General features: G+C 28.2%; 1 protein-coding gene across 5 annotated transcripts in view; it reads right to left on the minus strand.

Annotated features, from left to right (window-relative positions):
* Window positions 1–4,822: 4,822 nt before the first annotated feature.
* Window positions 4,823–17,463, minus strand: part of LOC123260754 (small conductance calcium-activated potassium channel protein) — a 230,617-nt gene continuing 217,976 nt past the window's right edge. For all 5 annotated transcript variants that reach the window (XM_044722044.1, XM_044722045.1, XM_044722047.1 and 2 more), the window contains 5 exons: window positions 12,230–12,365; window positions 12,012–12,122; window positions 9,660–9,787; window positions 9,499–9,568; window positions 4,823–5,941 (listed from right to left, as the gene is read on the minus strand). In XM_044722044.1, the coding sequence (XP_044577979.1) occupies window positions 5,330–5,941; window positions 9,499–9,568; window positions 9,660–9,787; window positions 12,012–12,122; window positions 12,230–12,365 (1,057 nt within the window). In that variant the 3' untranslated portion in view covers window positions 4,823–5,329. The remainder of the gene's footprint in view (window positions 5,942–9,498; window positions 9,569–9,659; window positions 9,788–12,011; window positions 12,123–12,229; window positions 12,366–17,463) is intronic.

Here is a 17,463-nt window from a genome sequence, read left to right on the forward strand (position 1 = left end):
TGGATTTAATAAATATTCAACGTATGTATTGTAAATAAATAATTTGTTTTAAAAATAAAATGAAATTGTAAAAATAAACAATGAATTTCCATATCTATTTTGCTCCTATAATTGTATAGGGAGAAAATATATCTTTTATTAGAGAAACTTTAGAATAGCTACCATATTTTTCAATATTATCTAACACAATAGTAACTGAGTTGGAATAAACAATTTAAGATTAAGTAAATACGTGGATAAAAATTATGAAAAAGAAATTTTTTCACTCTAGTGAAAGATCAATTTTTATTTACAAAAAAAAAATTATTAGCAAAAGAATATCGCGTTACTAAAACCATAAGGGCGTATAAAAAAATTTTTTTTGCTCCAATCAATGTAAAAATGTTGAAAACATTAACATCTGTGGAAAAAACGAAAAAAAAAATTTTTTTTGTGATACGCCCTTAGGTTTTAAGAAAACATTTTTCTAAAACCATAAGGGCGTATCCTGTTTTTTCGGTTTATTATCAATTATAGGTCAGAGTAAGAAAAAAAATTGTAAAGGTAATAGAAATATCACTCCACAAATTAATTTATGCCAACAAATATTTATTTAAGTAAAAAAACTAATAAAAATTAAGGAAAAATAAATTCATAACAACTTGAGAACAATCGGTATGCCTTCAAGTTAATAAAATTAGCTTCAAAATTTTTCTAAATTGATTTTTTGTTTTACTTCGGATCTATTTATAATTAACAAAAGAGTTTTGTAAGCCATTTAGAACTGTTATTTTGAAAAAGTCATTCAAAAAGAACTTTGTTCTTGAGACCGAAATCATTTTTGTACATCAGGCACCGTCCCACAAAATATAATCGGTATTATCAAAGTTTAATATTCAGCCATGGTCATAGTTTATAAATTTTTTTGTCAATATCTAGTAATGTTAAAAAAAAAATTAAAAAATCTTTTTTTTTATTTTTATAATCTTAGACACACATGATCCTGACGATGGAGGTGGCATTGGACTAATACCCTGATGAATTTATTTTTCCTTAATTTTTATTAGTTTTTTTACTTAAATAAATAATTCTTGGAATAAACTAAGTTGTGGAGTGATATTTCTATTACCTAATTACCTTTCTATTACCTTTATATTACCTAATATATTTACCTAAGGGCGTATCACAAAAAAAAATTTTTTTTTCGTTTTTTTCATAGATGTTAATGTTTTTAACATTTTTACATTGATTGGAGCAAAAAAAATTTTTTTATACTCCCTTATGGTTCTGCAGAACCATAAGGGCGTATATTTTGAGATACGCCCTTATGGTTTTAGTAACGCGATATATGATAATTACTTTATATTTTTGATGTGATTGCTTCATTACTATGAACATAAACATTTTCATATTATTATGTGCGTCATTCCTATAATATTATAGGAACCATTCCTATAACATTATAGGAACCATTCCTTTAATAATATAGGGACCATTCCTATAATATTATAGGAACCATTCCCATAATATATTGAAGCTATTCCATTATTGTATAGGAATGTTTCCAATAAACTATGGGTATGGTTCCCATAATGAGCATAGGATTGATACCTATAATGATCATTTTACTATAGGAACCATTCCCATAATTTTTGGAAAAGATCCTATAAATTTCTCTCCGTGTACACCATTTTCTTCCGCTTACCAAATATTTCAATGAAACAGAACAAAATGGCGGGTGTGTTTAATTGGTTTATTTTCCAAAGGAACAAATGTTTAAATAAAGCTCCAAATTATTTATGAATAATTAATTTTAAATATTAATCCGTTTTATTTCTAATAATAAATAATTTCTTCAGAAAAAAAAGTCAATTATCGACTCATCTATTATCAGTATCGTACTTTCTAATCAGGGTTATGTTTTGTTATTAATATAACCAATTTTCGCAGTAACAATGAAGATAATAATAACAATTGTTTAGTTTAAAAAAAAATATTCTAAGCAATATGACAATAAATTACGTATGAATAGTATTAGCTATTTAATAAACAGGCTGCTGTTATATTTCCAATAATGATTTCGAACGTTTTAGTTATTTATTTATTTTTAACTAACGAGGTCATCTGGCACTATAATGAATGCACTTTCAAGAATTCTATATAAAAATATTGTGTAGTTGTCGTGTCCAGCGCATAGCGAAAAAATTTAACTAAAAACTTTTACTAATGTACAACAAAAATAAAAAATAAGTAAAACAAAAAGAATAACATTTTAAACTGTTGTCATTATTTTGGTCCCGTTTCGCGTTGTCAAACCTTGGCGATTCTATCGTAATGCAATTATTTAAATAAACAAAAAAAATTTGATAAAATAAAAGCATTAAATATGCATGAGTATGGACAAGACAATAGGTCTGTACTTTATTTATTTTTCATCCCTCCTTTCACTCTTTCCTTTCAACTTTATTCATAAAAACAGAACAAAAATGAGCAACAAATTTTTTTAATAAATTAATATTTTATCTTTAAATATTAATTACTAATAATAAATTATTAATATGTTCGTTTTAATTTTTTAATTTAAATACTTTGATCTTGATACTATAGATAAACTAACCGTCTGTACATCATAAAAAACATATCTTGTTTTTAATTATTTATTTATAAATTTTCAATGAAATATTTATGTTTTTTTTTTTTATTTTTTAATAATAATAAGAATAATAATAACTATAATACACATTCCTTCACAGTACCTGTACACGTGCGTAATTGTAAAGACACTAGACTTTATATATTTATTTATTCAATAATAATAATTCCTATTTATTTATTTATTTATATTCTACGGACGTTAAAGCGAATAAAATCACTTTGCATTCTTCATTATAAATTAGCCAATTAATGAAGTTCGCATTTGTTATCTTAGAGATATATTTTGTTAATTATTATTATTTTTATTTTATTATATTTACTTATGAAAAAACAAAAATAAATATCATCTCGAATGCCGTTTTTTTTTGAGCGTAGATAATCGATACTATATATAGTATGAAATTATGTCTCGATTAACGCTAAAACGTATAATAGTTTATCATTTTTTTATTTTTATAATTATATAATAATGATAATAAAAAATTGCACCAAAAATACTCCATTCCTTAAGGCCATCGATATTTTTTCAATAAGTCTAGTCCATTACTATATAATTTATAACCCTATAAAAATAAAAACAATAATAATAAAATAAATGTATAGTTGTTTTAAATATAACATTCATAAAGTTGAGTATTGATCGAGAGAATATAATATTAGATGTTATTAATATTAATAATAAATATTTTTTTTGTTTACGCTGTCAAATTATTTATAATTATTTTAAATTAATTACAATGCATTAATGCTATCGATGATATTAATAGCGACATTGTATTAAAATTCTGGCTAAACTACCAGAGATACAGAAAAATTGTAAAGGCCTTTTTTTATAGATAATTTAATTTCCTGCACAAAGATCATTATGAATTTTCTCTTATCTTTTGTCGTTTAGCCAGAATTTCTATTTAAATAATTTTCTATAACTACACGGAAAAAAGAAAACTCAAAAAATTGCAGCATATAATGCAACGTGGCGCTCCGTGGTGAAAACTGGAAAAATTACAGTTTCAGTTTGTAATTATTGCAGATTTTATAAGAATTACATTGTAGAGTGTAATATTTACATTGAAAGCTCTGAAAATTAACATCGAAGTTTGAATTTAGAAAAATGATATTTCGAACTGTAATTTTTCTAGTTTTGATTACGACGGGACCGATTTTACATTTTATACTGTAATTATTCCTGTTTTCTTTTTTCCGTGTAAGATACATTAGGGAGGTTCGAACGAATCTAATGTAAAAAATAATTTCCAACTTTGAGCTTTGAAATTAAGTATACATATAAATAAATACGTCATTCATCTAATCCCAAAATTTAAAAAAGATTCACCGTTTAGTTACTTAGATATTAAATTTTAAAAATCACATATTTTATCTCTTTATACACGGGCTCTAATGGCGGACAAACTTTTGTCGAGACTTTAATTATTTTTTTCAATATTAACCTCCCAACTTTAACGGATAAAAAACTATACACAAGAAACTTGGATTGTTGCAAAATATAAAAACAATTTAATAATAATACATTACCAATATAATTTTTGAAATATTTAAAGTTAAATTTTATGTTTGTAACTCGTTTATCGTCAGCTATTTCTTCGAATAAAGATTTGACAACATCGCGTCAACAGCTGAGAAAAAAGAAAAGGATAGAAATATAGTCACAGAGAGAAAAATGTATAACTCACACACTCATCCACGTCTCTGTTATGGGCATAATCAAGCGCGCTATTGCCAAATTTGTTTATTTATTCCGGCAAGTAATAAATACCAAAGTCATTTTATTACTTTACTTTATTAAATAAGTAAAAATTATCAATTATTAAATTCTTTAAATTATTTTAAATTAAAATAAAGAATTTTGACGAATATTAGGAAAACTAAAATTAAAAAAAAAATTTTAACATTATTTTGACTCATTAGTTACGCTCGAACTTCCTTAATGTCATCGATGATATTAATAGCGACTATTTACCGAAATTCTAGGTTAACCATCAAAGATAAGATAAAATTAATAAAGACCTTTTTTATAGATAATTTAATTTCCTATAAATAAGGTCCTCCAATTTTCTCCTATCTCTTATTACTTAGCTAGAATTTAAATTAAAAAATAATTTATGAAATTGAGAATCACAAATAATTGACAGCATAGATAAAAAGGAAAGTGAAAGAGAGAAATAGAGAGTTTGACTCGATTTAGATTTTTATTGTTGAAAATTTAAGATTTATTTAATAATAGGATTCGTTATTTATCCAATTACGTAATATAAAATGTCTCGTAACATCAACGGTAATGTCAATTAAACAAAGTACTAATACAAGAGATATAGATAGGTTAGAGATAGATCGTAGAGGTTTAGAGAAAGACAGACAGACAGTAACGAGAAGAGTGGAATACCTTAATAATAAAGATAAGTTTTTCAGGCACACAAGTTGGGCAGGGAGCAGTCCGCAGCTAGTGGAAGAACCCGTGTCTTATTTCCATGTTAGCTATTGCATTTAATAGCTAAGAATTTAAACATTAATTTAAATTACCCGCTTAATTCAACTGAATTGTGAGCGCCCTCACAAGTGAGCGTCAGTGAACTAGCAAACATGGAAGAAAAGATACGGTTGTTTCTATCAAAGGCCCAATAAAAATTCAATTGTCTTATTGATATTAATATGAGTGCTGCGGCTGCAAAGACGTGGCTCAGCTGTGCGGAGACGTATCTGAGCCCTGGCTGGTCCCGAGTCCTCCCATGCCAGCCTGAGTGGTCAACCTGGTTACAGATTGGGACGTCGTTGGTGTGTTATTATGTTGCTGTTGCTGTTGCTGTTGTTGCGAAGATTGTTGACGGAAGCCCCCTGTTTCCGGCACCAGATGGGGCGTCCGGCTGGACACTGGGGGCAGCACTGGACTCACTGGCCACGGGTGCAGGGACATTGTGCTTGGTGCGTTTGGTACACTGCGTGAGTGTGGCAGTAGTGGTGAATTAGACATGCTAGCCAACGGATGATGACCACCCATATTCATGTTCCCGGTCATCCCGATGTTGAGACTGTTTCCGAGGTTACCGCTGGTTGAACCGCCACATCCACTAGGGGTCGCTGATAGTGCCACGGCTGTGTCGGGATGGAGGAAATTACGCCGCTGCTCCATTCGCTCGGCATGCTGGGCTAGACAACGGGTTATCGCTTCTGGTAACACGTCCAACTGTTCCTGGAGGGCCGTCAATTTTTCCTCCACGCTCACCAGACGTTCTTCTAAAGCGTCTTGTCGGGTACTCATGTCCGATACTATTTCGTACACCGTATTTTGAGTCTGCAAAATTCCAAATTTATTAGTTACTTTGATTCATTTTTTTATGTTGGTGAAATTTCGTTTGTAAGGTCAAAATTTAAATAAATAGTTCAAATTTTTGATATTACGGTGAAAATATTGGTCTATAAAAATTTTTATCTGACAAAAGTTGTTCAAAATTTTATTTTATAAAAAAAATATTTCTTACTAGCAACCTTGCAGTCACTGTGTGACTGCCGTGATTTGTGAACTATAAATAAATAAAATTTTGCTTTATTAAATAATGACTTTTGTTAGATTGCACTGTACTTTTTTAACGATTGACATTTTTAAAGATATAAGCTCATCCCAATATTACACTCATCAAGAGCTATCATTTGAGTACCCACATGCATTTTGATATATTTTTCATATATATATAATATACAGGGTGTCCCAAAAGTCACGGACGCCATTGTAGCATCTGATGAAAAAAATAATTCTGAGACGAAAAGTCCTCAGCCAATTTTCAATTAACCGCATAGATAATTAATTATTAATTAAAAATAACGTCTCTTTATTTGTTAGAGAGAGAGCGCCAGTGTCCAGTAAAGTATGTGCCAAACAAAGACACAACTAACTGTATGACTAACTAGTTTCTATAGCTAACATAGTCACACATATTTACTTAAACATTCACACGTGCAAGCGTCTTCGTTGGAACGCACTTGACTTGACACTAGCGCTCTCTCTCTAACGCATAAAAGGACGTTATTTTAATTAATAATTAATTATCTATGCGTCTGATTAAAAAATGGCTAAGGACTTTTCGTCTCAGAATTATTTTGTTTATCAGAAGCTACAATGGCGTCCGTTACTTCTGGGACACTTTGTATATAATACATATAAATATATGAAAAATTGATGTGGGTATTTAAATGAAAGGTCTTGATGAGTGTAACATCGGGATGAGCTTATACCTTTAAAAATGTCAATAATTCACAAGATACAGGGTAGTTTCTTAATTATGTTAAATTGAACTGTACTTTCTTAACTATTGACATTTTGAAAGATATAAGCTCATCCCGATGTTACACTCATCAAGAGCTTTCATTTGAGTACCCACATGCATTTTGAGATATTTTTCATATATATATAATATATATAATGCATATAAATATATGAAAAATTGATGTGGGTACTTGAATGAAAGGTCTTTATGAGTGTAATGTGCATTTTGAGATATTTTTCATATATATATAATATATATAATGCATATAAATATATGAAAAATTGATGTGGGTACTTGAATGAAAGGTCTTTATGAGTGTAACATCGGGATGAGCTTATATCTTTAAAAATGTAAATAGTTCACGAGATACAAGGTCATTTTTTAATTATGTATCTAGAGATAGAGCATTTTCGAATGCAGCCTAAATACTTATCGTCATTAATTGACTATTGGTGAGAATGATATGAAACCATGAAAAGGCACAACTCCAGGTCAAGACTTTTCCAACGATACCAAATTTAACCATAAAAACCCATTTTATCATATAAATACACTGGCCACAAAATTTTGTTTATTCTCTTAATAATATAGATGATTTTTTATAAAAACCAATATTTTCGCTGTAATTGCAAAATTAAAATTCACAATTAAAATTTCAAATTTTTTAATAATTATGAATCTTCTTTTTGGAATAACGGTGAAGTTATTGATCCTAAGAAAAGAACATAAGGTATATTTTTTTTATAAAACTATATTTGAACAACTTTTGTTAAAAAAAATTCTTATAGGACCAATATTTTGGCCATAATATCGAAAATTTGAATCATTTATTATGAATTGTTATTTTGAATTTGCGGCAAAAATTTTGCCGCTGGTAATTTGTTAGAAGTAGGGCCCGGACTTTCGCAGTTATTTAAATGTGTTTAACTTAATTCAAGGTAAAAATTTATAAATTTATTATTTATAAAAGATCTAAAGGTCAGGCTTTAAATGTAAATAGTTATTGATATACTCATAATTTAGCAATGTGAAGAATAACTTGAATAGAGATTAAGCGGAAACTTTCGAGACTTAATTTAATTAATAATTGACGACACCTGGTGGAAAAGTTGCACTAAGTAAAATATTTACGAAGTTAATTGGTAATTTTTTAATATTTATTGAATTTTTTTTGTAATTATTATTATTATTATTATTATTATTATTTTAATAAGAGAAGAACGAACTATGAATAAAAGAAACTTTGACTTGATTTTTCGATATTTTAATCACAAGATAGATTGTTAGAATACTTTTGAAATAGATTAAAAAAATTATATTGCCATACTGGATCAATTACTAATAATTTAATAGATAGGATCAATTACTAATAATTTAATTTAAAAAAACTTAATATAATAAATTGATTGATAAAATCGTGAAAAGGTACAAATTCACATCAATACCTCTCTATAGATATCAAATTAAACTATGAAAATCCCTTTTAAAATAAAAATATGCCCGTCAAAAAATTTAGCTTATTCTATTAATTATTTTGATGATAAATTTATTATCACCGAAAAAATATCAAACCATGAAAAGACACAAATTCAAATCAATATCTTTTCAATGATACTAAATTTAATTAAAAAAAAAAATTATTTTATCATATAAATACGTCGGAGATAAAATTTTCATTATATTTTTAATTATATAAATAATAAAAATTGAACTAATTAAAATTGAAAAAAAAAAATTAAATAATAATAATAAGAGCCATTATTCATGTATATGTAAATTTAGTTTCCTTGGTAACTTAATACTGTGAGAACAAGAAGTTGTTGATAGAGTTGTCAGTAAGACTTTGCCAAGAACATCGTCTTTGCTTTAGTTAGCGTGTGTATTATATCCAAGGAAGTTCAAATATCATGTTTTACTACTATTGCTGACGACGGTTTCAGTAAATTAGACAGGTTTAGTTGTATCTTCTTAGCAATAATTGCGATAAATTTAGAGTTATTTTACCATAATTTTCAATTTAACTAAAAAAATTTTTGAAAGATACAAAAATTATTCTTCTTAAACATTACAAATGTTCAAAATTAGCCAATTCAAAATAGTCTAATACTAAAGGATAAGTAGTTAAAGTGTCTATTCAATTAAAGGTCATAAGAGTAATTAAGTTACTCTTGTAACGTTTGGAGGGAATTAATGTCAAGTATAACTTCTCATTTTCGGACGTGGAAAAATCAATAATTTCAAGTGAGAAATGAATGTTTTTTTTTTTTTTTTAAATTAAGACAAATATAAAGCCCGAGCAAAGAATTTGTTCGTGAAGTGAATAAAAATTTCAAGGGATTATAAGATCAGACGAGCTTTGAGAAAAATAAGGTCTTAGTAGAAGAAAAAAAAAAATTAATATTAAAATAATAAATCATAATTTTTTCACTCAGATCAAGATCTTGGTAAAATCCACAAACTAGTAAATTAGCATAATACCAATAATCGATCATAAAATACCGTAAGGTATTTACCCGGAATATTAAAATAAGATGGAAAGTAAAAACCGTGTATTATGATCCACCGAGTTTTTCGATTAAAAACTCACCTTCGCCATATCCGTTATCGTATTAGCATTATCCATTAGCTTACGTTGGTCCATTTTAACTTTCCTGAGTCTATAATTTAACAGATTAAAAAAAATAACAAAGTAAAGTTAATTAATATTGATAAAAACTAAATATCGATTATTAATGAAGATGAGCTTACGCGTAAATAGCTAGTAGAAATTTACGTTGATGTGTTCTCACGCGACCTGGATTAACTCGTTTAACCAATCGTGTGTGTTTGTAAATAAGCCAAGTCTCCCGTAAAACGTTAGCTGCTGCATTTTTCAACTGTCAAAATTATTTTGTCGATTAAAGATTGTGCATTAAAAATTAAAAATTTCAAATAAAAATATTCTGTACACGGAGAGAAATTTATAGGAATCTTTCCAAAAATTATGGGAATGGTTCCTATAATAAAATGATCAGTATAGGTATCAATTCTATGCTTATTATGGGAACTATACCCATAATTTATTGGAAACATTCCTATACAATAATGGAATAGCTTTAATATATTATAGGAATGGTTCCTATAATGTTATAGGAATGGTTCCTATAATATTATAGGAATGACGCACATAATAATATAAAAATGTTTATGTTCATAATAATGGAGCAATCACATAAAAAATATAAAGTAATTATTATATATTCTTTTGCTAATAATTTTTTTTTTTGTAAATAAAAATTGATATTTCACTAGAGTGAAAAAATTTCTTTTTCATAATTTTTGTTCACGTATTTACTTAATTTTAAATTGTTTATTCCAACTCAGTTATTATTGTGTTAGATAATATTGAAAAATATTGTAGCAATTCTAAAGTTTCTCTAATAAAAGGGATATTTTCTTACTATACAATTAGAGAAGCAAAGCTGATATGGAAATTCATTGTTTATTTTTACAATTTCATTTGATTTTTAAAACAAATTATTTATTTACAATACATACGTTGAATATTTATCAAATCCACCTTTTGGGTATGTAACTTTTATTATTTATATGAACAATATTACTTATTTTACATATTTCAAGTGATGTTATTGGGAAGCAAGTAAAATTATCGAAATTACTAATAATTTCAAATGCTTCAAAGTGGTCATCGAAGTCACAAATAACTTGAGTTGTAATGATAAATATCTCAATATTATTAGGCATCATCACTATAATATTATAAGAATGGTTCCTATAATATTATAGGAATAGTTCCTATAATATTATAGAAACTATTCCTATATATTCTGGGAACTACTCCTATGTGTTATGGGAATCATGCCGATATTACACGGAAAAAAGTAAACTTTAATAAATAACAGTCGATTTATAATAAGTACACGGAGAAAAAAAACAACACTGATTACTATTTTGTGCAGTACTCAGTACTGTTTTGGAAGAAAATGAGATTAAAATGTTTGGGACAGTAGAGAGCGCTACATAAAAACTACTGACTATTGTCTGCACATTACTGAGTCGTGTTCTGGCACTAAGAAGTCATGTTTCGTACAGCACTCACTACTGACTATGAACATTTTTCTAATACTTGTACAAAACAGTAATCATTACTGTTTTATTTTCTCCGTGTAATGATCAACTGCTAAAAATTACTATTTCAAACAGTAAAATTGTAATTTTACTATTCACTTTATAATATTTACCATTTAAACGTTACAATTTACTCTTTACATGAAAGAAAATACTATTTCAAGCAGTAATATTCGCTATGTAATTATCTAAAATGTTAAAGTATAATAATTAAGAATTCAGACTTTGATATTTATCATTTGGTACCTAAAAAATGATCGCAATGATATGTAAAAAGTATAAAATAAATTTAGTAAATTTCTGATACAAGCAACGTCAATATTTACAAAGTAAAATGGTAAATTTTAAACGCAACGCTAAAAATCAAACTGTAATTATTGACTTGCTTGGACTGGTAAAATGTATATTTTAAAAGTATAATTTTTACTGTTTCAAATGTTAAATTCTCCCAGAGTGAGACCCCCTTTTCTTTCATCTGAGTTCCCCTTCTCCTCATAATATGGACTATATATTGAAACTGTAATTTTTTAAGATGAAAGAGTCGTTATTTACTATAGTGACAGCTACTAATCATTTATTTTGGATATTAAATTGTAAATTCTGGCTTTTATACTTTCTACATTAAGTTCTGTAATATTTATATTTTTGTCACCCCGATGTCCACTTTACTGTTTGAAACTATAAAAATTAACCGGGATCCGAGTGAATATTACAGTTTACTTTTTTCGTGTACAGTTATAATTATAGGTATCGTTCCTATAATTATAGGAACCATTTCATTAATTATGGTAACATTTCCCAAAAATTATGGGTACAATTCCCATAATTTAAGTAATCGCTCCTAAAATGGTATAGGAAAACATTTAATTAAAATTATAGGAATGATTTTCATATTTTTCTCTCCGTGTACACAATAGTAGAATATAAAATAAAATTGGATGAATTTACTCATTAAAATGAAGAACAACTCACTCTTTTCGTTAATTGCGTATCCATCATAAAATTATGTACATGTTTTTCTGCTCTCGTGAGTTCCAATTTTCTTGAAACAACCGCGACGAGTAATGCAGTACATCCTGCTCCCTAATTTGGAGGAAAAATAAAAAAATTTAATATTGTTGATTGTAATGTACATGAAAAATTTATTATAATTTTTTTTATTATTAATAATATAAATATTGATGTATTACCATCATTCCTGTAGATACAGCAATACCCCTCCCGCAATATGTATTAGGTACAATATCACCAAATCCGACGCTCAGGAATGTGATAGCGATGAGCCACATAGCATTGAGCAGGTTTGCATGTTCTTCGTCGTGGAACCTGAATTATTTTAATTATAATCATTATTGCATATCAAATTACTCAACACGCTTCTGCATAATTTTCATATACTAGATAATAATATTCAATTAACATCGTTTAATGGATTTCATATTTACATTTAATTACAAGCTATAAGGTTAAGGGGGAATAAACATTTTGAATCAATATGACCCGATTTAATAGATTTTTGTTTATTGTTTACAGTAATTATAAATAGCAATTATATCTGTTGAATTTTAGTTGATTAAAAAAAAGAAAAATTTATTAACCTTTTTTTAAAACAATTTATTAAATGTGAATAAATATTTTTTAACAGTTAATTATTTCTTCGGAGTGAATATGTTTTGTTTATATATGGTATAATGTGAAGATGATTCATTAACAAATAATAACATAACTTTTTATAATAAAAATAAAATGCACTAATTATTCTCTCTGCAAAAAAATTCTGTAAATTATTACATCCATTGTTTTATTATTAATTTCATTTGTTCTATATTTTTCAGATCTAATGGAATATTCTATTGAAGTTACGGGGTTATAAAAAGTGTAAAACTAAAATTTTTATGCTCACTTTTTATTCAACGTTCTAAACAAATATCAATTAAAATTTAATAAATATTCATGAAATCGTCGAACGTTGAAAAATCATTTATTAACAGCTATGAAGGTTAATTAAGTTAAATATTAACAAATCTTTCTATCAATGAATTCTATTCAGTTCAAATTATTTTAAAAAATCTAACTCGCGAATTAAAAAAATAAAATTTGATAATAAAGAAAAAAAGTTTTTTTTTCATGAATTTTACGATTTTAGCAAAGAATTTTTTTATTTCTAAGATAAATAAGACTTCATTTAATAACTTCTCTCTACGTTAACATTTATTTATTCAAAATTATATTTCTTAATTAAATATTAAGCGAATTTTTTTTTTAGTAGATTTTATAGAAATCTATTGCATGTGTCCTCATGACGCAACTTTTGAAATTTTGGCTATTTTCTGACTCAGTTCTTCAAACTGGTTCAAAAACTACCATTAGTTCAAAGGTTTATACATGTGTGTACTAGCTTACTCGCCCGCTTCGCTGGGCGCTTTATAGAATTGCATTTTTTGATCTAGACTTGAAATTTAATTAGAGTATTGTTTTGACTTGCACAGATTCCCAATTCTATCGAATTAGTATGCACTTTTTATCCATGTAATTATTCTAGTTAATATTCATTGTAACTTTCAATGTGCAATCATTAAAACATTTCCGTGTCTTTCTTACAAAAAAGAATAATAATTGATATGAAAAAAAAAAAATTGTAATGAGCATTGAAAGTTTCAGTTAAAGAAATTGCAGGTCTCATAAGTGAAGAAATCTGCCTAGTATATAAACATAACCAATAGAATTAAAAAATTTATTTTAAACAAATGACAATCGAATAGAATAAATTTAGTTACAATAAAAATTCATTATTTCTAAGTCGAAAAAATATAGGTTCCGGATAAGTAATCACCAACATATCATATACTAAAACCTTCCCCGAAACACGCTGCATCTGATGGTATAAGTATTATTCCAATCGGTTCAGTAACTTTCGCAGTATAACCGGACAAAAAAATCGGCTCTTCATTTATTAGTATAGATAGATTTATTTATAAATATACGATATAACGCGGCTTATCCGGACGATAGCGGCTCGAATTCTTAATGGATCTTTTCCAAACTCAACATACTCAATTTTTAGACGAATACCAAGGCCAAGTTCAAAAATGAGCTTAATCGGTCAATTAGTCCAGAAATTACAGGGTTTCAAAATTTTCAAAATCATAAAAATTCATTTTTTGGCAGATTCTTTCGCGCATAATTTTTGAATGAAACATCGAATTTTTATAGATTGCATTTTAAAGCCCATTAAACAAGCTTTAATTTTCATACCATTTCATTCTTCTAAACTTAAAATAACCTATTCGTCTGTAGGTTTTCAATGAAATTTTACTCTTGCAGTCATTTTTTCGATTGATTTGTCCAATATATCTCATAAAAATCTATTTATATTTTTATCCTTATTCTCAATGAATTTTATTTCGGCTGCCGAATGGCTTTTTTTTGTTTACTCCTTTCCGATTACAAAAATTTTTTCATCTCCATTCCCGTCATTCAATACAAATATGAATGTGCAATAAACTTATTTTTTTAGCATTCCAACCCCCAACTTTCTTTTATTAAAAAAATATTTAAGCTCCTTATTCGCCATTCATAAATTTTATCACTCCGCTATTCTTCTTTGTTTACTACTTTCTCCCATAAAAAAATTGAACAATAAAAATATAATCATCTGATTGTATTATCTCCCACATTAAATAACCAGAGTATATCTAATGAATCATCCACAAAGTAGTAAAGCTAAACGAGATAATAAAATTCAGTTTTTAAAAATTAATCTACGATACAAGTTTATGATTTTTGGTAGCCGTTAAACTAAGAGACTGGGAAAGTTTAAAATTTTCTTCCCCAAAGTCCATCAGTTTATTTTTTCAGTAATAAAAAATTGCAACGTGTTTGTTTTTGTTATTTAGTTTCAGCGGATTTTTGCGGTCGTTTATTTTCCGACTGGTCATGCCGAGTGAAAAACTACTGGGTAGCAATTGGTGTGAGTTTTAATAACCTAGGATAAAGCTTCGTAGCAAGTGATAAAGCCATAAACGTTATTTTTCATGGGAAGGTATACGTCGAGCTTAACAGCTGGGTGTACTAGTCCACTAGACACAGTAGTTACCGGTGATATATTGATAGTAAGTACTGTAATCTCTGGACCCTCAATCGTTATGTTTGAGTTTCACACATTTCTACTCTCTTTTTTTTCGTGTTCAAGTTTTATTGCACTGGGAATTTTGTGTCTTTTCTCGCTACATACATATCAGTGTACTTAAGCAACAACAAAAAAAATTATCACAATTTTTTTTTCAGCTATAATAAAAATTCATCCGGGAAAATAAACCGCAAAGATAAGTACCGACATGATTTATCGTTTTAATGTCGCCTAGAGGATCAGGATATTTTCTTGCAACTTGGGTTACTCTCAACACTTGGGCGTAAATAATTCTCACTACTTTTAGAAAAATAATGATTCATAGTCATAAACGTAACCATGCCACAAATAACGTCACGATGAACAATCAAATTTTAAAGTTAACAAATAGTGCTAAATATCTAGGCCTCACATTAGATACTAAATTAAATTTTTGTTTTGACTCGCGATTGGTTTACCGCAAGTATATAAAATTTTACGTATAAAATTAAAGCTTATATTTTATACCAAGTAAATGAGTTACTCAAATAAATTGTGAATAAAACGTTTAGTTCACAATTAATAAATGCAAGACTAATAATAGATGTTGCACTAAGTAAAAACCATGAGGTTGAGTTTAACTTTAATTTATTTAAAGTAAAGAAATGCGACTGTGCGCTACAAAGTATGTAAGAATAACTAACTTAGAGAAAATACAAAAATTATTACAAGGAGAGTAAAACTAGGCGTTACAATTACAAGTAGAATAAATTAGGAGTAGGAATATTTGGCAACGAATAGTTGACCAGGAAATAATTTGGAGGCGGGATAATTGCCAGCTATGCAGTTTGGAAGAATAAGCAGGAAAGGGAATACGGATGCTAAGATTTTTACCTGGATGGGCGATACGTTTACAAAAATATGTCTAAACTTAGTTAGCAATAAAAGATTAAAAATACAAAATTTACCAAAGTAAAACCCAAAGTAATATAACCCAGGTATCAAATTTATGACCATAAGCAGATTAAAAACTATTTAAGAAAATATTCCAAAATTACCATTAAAAATTCATTTTCTATTCTAAATCTAGAAAATAACTAAAATATAAAGGAGCAAAAATTGTTTAGACTGCTATTGCAATACCTTGGCTGGGAAATTTACAGCCATAAATAAAATTAAACAAATGAATAAATCTTTTTTTTTAGATAACATGAAATACTTAAAAATACGGGTTTGAATTTAAAATAAAATATAGTATTTATATTATTTACCGATTTAAATAATCATTTTCGAATATACAAATAAAAAAAATATGAAATTATTTAATTAATTTAAAATTTTCTAATAAAACTAATCGTACGACGGAACATGCCGCCCCCCTTGAACCATCTAGTTCAAGCAGATTCGGTGAAGTCGTCATCCTCTTCATCGATGGGAAGTGGACAAAGCTTCTTAACGCAACGGTCGTATGTGCCCGTTTTTGTCCTAAGGGTGACCACTCTGACAATGCCATCCTTTCCAGGATGAACAGCGGTGATGCGCCCGAGGACCCATTGCAAAGGAGGCAAATTTTCTTCAAAGATTAGTACCAAGTTTCCAACCTTGATGTTAACTGATTTACGCGGAGATCCACTAAATTTAATCAATTGATGAAGATATTCCTTGTGCCAGCGTATCCAAAAATGCTGCTTGAGCTGTTGAGCATGTTGCCAAGCAGATAGGCGGTTGATTGGGGTATCTGTGAAATCAACCTGTGGAAAAGAGGTCAACGGACTACCTATGAGGAAGTGAGATGGAGTTAAGGGAAGAAGGTCATTAGGATCGGATGACATAGGAGAAATTGGCCTTGAATTTAGGATAGCTTCTATCTCAATGATATATGTTTCTAATTGCTCAAAAGTAAGTAAGGCATCACCCACGGTTCTAATTAAATGATGCTTAAATGATTTTACCGCGGCTTCCCAGATTCCACCAAAGTGCGGAGCTCTAGGGGGGATAAAGTGCCAATCAATCTTTTCTGCGTTACAAAATTCAGTTATTATATTTTGATGCGCTTTCGAATTAAATAAATCATAGAGCTCATTTAGCTCGTTTTTAGCTCCGACAAAGTTAGTAGCATTATCGGAGTGAATTTCTATTGCTTTTCCTCGTCTTGAAAAAAAGTCGCTTGAGGCTGGCTAAAAATGCTTCAGTGGTAAGGTCACTGACAAGTTCCAAATGAACAGCCTTTGTGCACATGCAATGTATACTGCCACGTAAACCTTTACGCGGCCGCGATTACGATGACGTTTTTCTTTTATATAAAAGGGTCCACAA

Source organism: Cotesia glomerata, linkage group LG3 (assembly GCF_020080835.1).
Source record: "Cotesia glomerata isolate CgM1 linkage group LG3, MPM_Cglom_v2.3, whole genome shotgun sequence".
Classification (NCBI taxonomy): Eukaryota; Metazoa; Arthropoda; class Insecta; order Hymenoptera; family Braconidae; genus Cotesia; species Cotesia glomerata.